Source organism: Prosopis cineraria, unplaced genomic scaffold (genome assembly GCF_029017545.1).
Source record: "Prosopis cineraria cultivar Desert tree isolate PC_DT_omini unplaced genomic scaffold, ASM2901754v1 PC10, whole genome shotgun sequence".
Classification (NCBI taxonomy): Eukaryota; Viridiplantae; Streptophyta; class Magnoliopsida; order Fabales; family Fabaceae; genus Prosopis; species Prosopis cineraria.
Genome location: NW_026555341.1, coordinates 34648672 through 34655400, shown reverse-complemented (window position 1 = coordinate 34655400; position 6729 = coordinate 34648672). Strand labels below are relative to the sequence as shown.

The following is a 6729-nucleotide window of genomic DNA, read 5'->3' as shown; positions in this document are numbered from 1 at the left end:
TTCAAAACCCTGGACAATGCCTAATTTATAGTCCATAATGCGAGCCTTCACAAAGCTAGGAAGGTAAGAAATGCGACCCAATCCATAATGAACAAATCGGGTCCATCCATTTTAAGCTTTGAACTCAAAATTAATGTTGGCAGAAAAATGTAGTTGTAGGCCCAGCCCAGGATCCCGTTTTCCAACCTACGGGCCAGGCCCAACCCATCTGACGAGTGTTTTTATTTCCACTTTTCCAGTTTTGGACGATCTGAAGCATATATATGCAACAATCTAATTTTAAGTGAAATTAACAAGAACAAAACGAGATAGATCAATCTTTATATATATCTATATAATTGGAATTTTTTTAATGTGAATTTAATATTTTACATGGATTGGCCTTCCTCCACCTAGCAACACGCGTGACATGATTGTGTGCCATTCATGTGACATGCTTTAAAAAAAAAAGAAAGAAAAGAAAGAAAAGAAAAGGGCCACGAAAAAACTATGCCAAAAAAAAACAAACAAACCAAGTTATGTCAGAGTATAAAATATTTTTGCACTTTAAAGGTGAAATATAAAAAATTTAAACATCTAAATTATCACTAAAAGCTTAATACACTAATCAATTAATACATTTATTATTTTCTTTAGGCATATGATTAAAAGTGATTGTTCAATCTCTCATAATAAATTTTTAAATTTTTTTAATAGTTTTAATAAGAGGATGATGATTCTCAAAAAAGTTATATTAAATGAGTGTGAGAGTTTCTAGAAAGTTAGAATGAATGTTGATTTTAGTAAATTTGTTATTCTAACATATGTTTAGTAATAGTACTAAAGAAATAGCCAAGGTATGTCATTAATCCCTTTATCCAATTTACTTGATCATCTCTAACAAGTCCACCGTAAGCAACAACACTATTGTTATTGGCTGATTCATTAATGTCAAGTCTAATCTAGCCTATAGCTGAGGGCACTATCTCACTCTTGATCTCATACCTTGCAAAAAGAGACAATTGAGTCTTAATTGGAGATTGAGCTTGTTAATAATTTTTTGGGTGTTCGAAAGAGTGATATTTCTATCATGGATGTTATCTTTAGATTGGATCTTTCTACATCTTTCTTTTCATATATTCCACCAGACATGTGCAAAAAGTATTTGCCAAGGGATTCATTTTGTACTTGGACCTCTCGCATTGTTTTTTGCATGTCATAGTATTCAATCTTGTAATGGAAGAGAAAAAATAATTAGTTTTGAATGATTAGACAATTTCATTCAACCTCCAAATCTTCTACAATTATAAAATATGAATGGGGAAGTCAGAAGAGTGACAACCAAAGGGGCAAAGTCCTTCGGTTGGAATTGTTATTATAAGAATAGGTAAAATTAGTTTAAAGAATATCTTAAACTTCTTTTTAAAAAAAAGATTTAATATATATATTTTTTTTTCATAAGCAGGCCTATGACATGCTTTTGATTTTTTCGTAAGCAGGCCTATGACATGCTGTTTATTCATGAAGAAACCGTACAATGGCTTGTCTTGAGTCTTGGATTTCAAAACAGCGTATTTTATTGGATCACATCACAAGATATTATTTAACCAAATCAAAGCATGCATGATCTCTCTTTTCTTAATGAGAAAGAAACATAGAGATATTTTTATTTACCAAGAAATATCATCTTATAACTTGCTTAAAACTAAATGCAATATTTAATAAGACGAAAATATTGTCCTTACAATCCACGAAAAAAATTTTCTAGTATAATTTTTGTTAGTAAATTACTTAATTTAGTGATTTATTTTTCTTTCTTTAATTTTAATGTTTTAATTATATATTCTTTTAAAACATCAAATACAAGTCATTTATTTAAAGAACAAAGATGACATGAGAAATTAAAAAAAAAAAAGGAAGAGACGGCACATTATTAATTATAGCAAATGATAAGCTCACACAGAAAGACAATACAAAAGTCTAATTGTCCTCCAACCAAGTCATTAGTTGGTCAAGATGGCGTCTTATAATGGACTATAATACAATAATAAAAAAAAGTGATAAAAAATAAAAAATATATAAATATTCCGGCTAAAAAAATTATAATTATAACCGAGTAGATTAGCGAGATAAAAGTTGGAGGGGCCTCTTCATCGTTATTGATGTCTTTAGCAGCCTATTCTTTTGACTAAACTCTTTGGACACAATAATACAAAACAAACAAAACTTGGTGGTCCCCTGAACAAGTAATGTTGTATATCCTCTCAATAATCACCACCCTTAAGGGGGGAAAAAGATTTTTATATGATAAAATTATGTGATTAATTATTCAAAAAATGTTCCTTTTTTTTTAATGAAGAAAAAATAATTTATGAAAGAGGTTTTGATGATGGGAAAGAGAGATAAATGAAGATTGAAAACAACAAAAGGGGTTGTACCAAGAGAGAGAAGAACAAAAGGGAGTCACATCCACATGTAATAATGAACAGAACAATGAACAATAGAGGAAGAGAGATCATGGGCTGCTTCATGTGTCTCCCATGCACTAAGCATATTGATATGCAATATGCTCCTTCTATTTTTGTCCATTTCACTTTTCACATCCATCCCAAAATTACCATCCCACCCTCACCTTGTATTCAATTTTCTCATATTACACTATTTTAATTTGATTTTTAGTTTCATGTTTTTTATATATGTGCATCCGCTATTTTGATTGATCCCATTTTAGTTAAAGGACTTGTCGAGCCCAGACTAGTTCAGATCAAGTCAATTATTAGAATCCTCTCCTGCAGCAACCTCTGATATCAAGTACTTAGCCGTTGAACAAAACATTTGTTAGTAATTTAATTTTACTTTTCATTTTTAACGTAAAATCATTCTCCATGATAAAATAAGAATAATTTTTCGTTACAATTTAGATTAGTCAAGGAAATTTTATTAAAAATAATATTAAACTAAAATATAATGTACTATTACCGTTCTCTGTCGTAGGTTTAAGTACTAGGGAGTTCGATTTTTAATTTTCATTGATAAAGTTATGAATTTAAATAAACTATTTGTCCATGCAAAATTAAACGGCATAAATTTAAAGGCAAGGAAAAACAGACGCATAGGTCTTTTTTGACCTTGAATACGCTACGCATAGATTACATATATATATATATATATATATCCACTAATATTAACCATAGTAACTCTGTGCATTGTACACGAGATTCAGGAAGCTAAAATAACCTAACAGCAAAATTTATTTTAATTTTTCACAAAAAAATTGTTTTGCCACTAAATAAGGAATATTTTTTATATTTGCACAAAATTTAAAATAAATCATTCGATTTATGAACACTGTTACTTCCCATATTTTTATATTCTATATTGATGATGATATAAAGAGAACTCTATATTTTTTCAATAATAAGTCTATTTAACTCAATTTAAATTAATCGATTATGATATAATTCTTAAAATTATACAATGCTTGGTTTTGTAAGATGCTTGTATATATATTTTAAAATGAAAAAAATTCAGATTACTTCAATCGAACTAAAAAAAAGATAATTTAGTTTGTTCAAAAATATCATTCCTTTTTTTTTTTCTCCTGAATTTACAGGTACGATCACATGATAAGTACATGAACAGAGTCATAAACAGCAGAGCTCACGAGGGTTTGGTCATGAGAAGGATAAAATAACTTTAAAAAAAAATTAAAAATTAGTGATAACAACCTCTACTATTTCTTCTTCTTCTTAACCTTTCCATTGCAGAACAGCGAGCCAAATCCGAAGAAACTCATAGAACCTTTGGGAATATATGCTTGTGGAAGATTCAAAACAGGACTAATTCGAACCCCATTACCAGAAGATCCACGATTTTTCTGTAAAAAATGTTTCCGAGACGAGCTGTAGAAATAATATGTACTTGAACTTGAAGACGACGAAGATGACGACGATCTTCTGCTCGAAACAGAGGATTGCTTCTGCAACCTCTGCTTCTCCCTCGCTTCCTTTGAAATCTCTGTTTGTTTGGGATTCAACGCCGAACCAGTCGAATTACTTCGTGATAGAAAATGAAGCGATCGAATTAAGCTTATCCCACGCGTATCACAATTCAAACTGCTACTTCGCCTGAATTGCCACAGAGATTTAAACGAAACCTTGTCTTCTTCCTCTTCCTCTTCTACTTCATCGTCGTCCTCCTCGTCAATATCTTCCGCTAAAAACTCCTTGAGCCTTTTCTTCTCAGAACATCTGGAGCTTGAAGAAGGGTGAGACTGAGAAGGAAGGTGAGGAGATTGGAGAGATTGTTGCGTTATATTTGAAGAATATTGGGGTACTTTGTGAATTTGCATGGGAAGGATCTTGCCATTGGAGAAAAGCTCGTCGGCAGAAGAGATTTGGTGAGGGAAAGCACCGGCGGCGACACAGAAAACGAAGTCGGAGGGGGAGTCCAAGTGGCACAAGTCTGATGTGCGATGAGTGTGATCTTCATGGGCGGTGCGGTTGAGATCATTGGAGAAGGAGATTCGAGGGCTAGTTCCAGTAGTAGTGGGTGTGTCGGAGCAAGAAGCAAGAATGGCCATGAGAAAAAAGGTAGGAAGGTAAGAAAGAGAATGTTGTGAGGAATGAAGGGGAAACGAAGTCAGAAATCGCAGCTTTTAGGTTTAAGGTTTGAGTTTGTTTGATGGAGGGAGAAGGTAGGAGCGTGTTCCATAAATGGTGGAGGAGAAGAGAAAATCGGCATTTGGGCTGTGGATTGGATTCTTTTCTTTTTCACCTGTTCTCTCTTATCAATGAAGAGAGAGAGAGAGAGGGAGAGAGAGGGAAGAGGGAGATAATTTTGTTTTTAAATAAAGGGAAAATACAACTTTTAACCCTTGTATTCTAAGCATATTTTGATATCAATATCTGTTCTTTTATTTCAATGTTTCAATTACTTTAAGTTTTATCTCTTTAAAATGTTAATTTTTATATTTTAAAATATGATCATAAGGATTTATCAGTGACTAACATGTGTATAAACTCTTTATTTTTTACATTTAATTTGTTAAAATTATAACAAGTTGTATAAAAATATGAGTAGAAGACAAAAAGGAAAAATAAGTAAGATATTAAATTAGAATCTTTGAACATGCAATAAATAGGACTTTAAAAGAAAGAAAACAGAGTTAGGGTAGACAGTGGGAAAGATTAATAACCATTTTTTTCATACAATATCCAACTCATCATAATTTTATCAACTCACCAACAAAATTAAATAAAATTAGATACATATCAATAGATTTAAGTCCGCCAATAATACTGAGGACTAGAAATGCAGACATGTGAAGCTGAAGGGATTTGAAACAATGAAATAAAAATATAGGAATAATAAAGTATTGAGGCTAATAGTTATATTTTCCTTTTTATAAATGAGGAAAGTAAATATTGAATCATTAACATCTATCCACGTCTCACCCCGCCCAATCTTTATTGGCTTTATATTCTCTGAGTCTCTCCATTTTTTTTTTTTTGCATCCACGCTGTAATTGTAAAATTTTATTAATGTTTGAAAATTTATGTTTGACTAGAAATAAATGAAACAATGATTTAAAAGATAGTTTTATGAGGGTGCATTTTAACCATTTCTTTGCACCCTATCAAATTGTTAGATTAAAATATAGGGGTATAAAAAGATAAAATTGTGATTTAGTGGTCTCTCTTTATCTTGTACTAATATTTTCAACAACCATTTGATTCAATGAACGATCTTTATAGTACCACGTCAAACATTAAGAATTTTTAACAATTTTGTAAATTTTACATTTTATATATGATCATGTTACGTGTTCGTATTCAAACATTTTAAGAAGGGTTGAGGTACATTTTTATTCTTAAAGTATTTTTTGATAAGTACCTAGCATCCTAATATATTTGTTGGAGTAATTGCCCTTAAATTTATCAAAATGGAACATTTTTGTTATTTCCATCAAAATTCCAATGTTGACTCAAATGTTGACAGTTAAAAAATTTGATAGAAAGAGTAAAAATGTTTTATTTTGATAACTTTAAGAATAAAATTGCTTTAACAAAAATGTTAGAGTGCTGGGTGCTCTTTGAGAAATACTTCAAAGACAAATTATCCTTTTAAGAATGTATAGTTGTCTATACTCTATAGTCCACATGTTACATTTACATTCCTTATACACACATTTACGTTTTTACATTAAAATATCTTATTAATTCTCATAGGAATTGTTAAAAAAAATGTAACACTTATTCATATTAAATCATTTTAAAATTATTTTTGTTAGCAGGTCTTTAAATAATTAAGCTATACGTTAGAACATGCCAAAATTTTAGAAGGGACCCTTAAAAGAAAACTTATAGGGACCCTTAAGGCTGGCAAAGACTTTAAACCTACTATTTATACTTATGTTAAACACTAGATGAGTTTATTACTGTAATGAGATCTAATCCTTTCAAAACTTACTTTTTAAACTGTCTAGATTTATTTTTTATTCAAAATATAAAAAATCTAGGCCATCTAATTTTGTTATGAACAATTTAGATTGGTGCTCATCACTCTAACAATGGTAAGAAAATATAATTCTCTATTGCGCCAATACATCATACTGCAGAAAAAAAAGCCACCCGTATGAAGTGATTGTATGCTAAGAAAAGATAAATAGCCTAATTCTTGTATCCCTTGGATATATATATATATATATATATATATTAAATAGAAGGCCATAAAAAAAATCATGCAAAT

The 6729-nt window shown here is 30.5% G+C and overlaps 1 protein-coding gene across 1 annotated transcript; it reads right to left on the bottom strand.

Moving 5' to 3' along the window:
- Positions 1 to 3515: 3515 nt before the first annotated feature.
- Positions 3516 to 4719, bottom strand: LOC129284547 (uncharacterized). Its single transcript, XM_054920061.1, has one exon. The coding sequence runs from the start codon at positions 4559 to 4561 to the stop codon at positions 3713 to 3715; it is 849 nt and encodes a 282-aa protein (XP_054776036.1). The 5' UTR covers positions 4562 to 4719; the 3' UTR covers positions 3516 to 3712.
- Between the last annotated feature and the right edge of the window lie 2010 nt (positions 4720 to 6729).

Bases quoted from the DNA above. Each gene is read 5' to 3' on its own strand.
- LOC129284547 (XM_054920061.1), bottom strand. From the start codon at position 4,561: ATGGCCATTCTTGCTTCTTGCTCCGACACACCCACTACTACTGGAACT.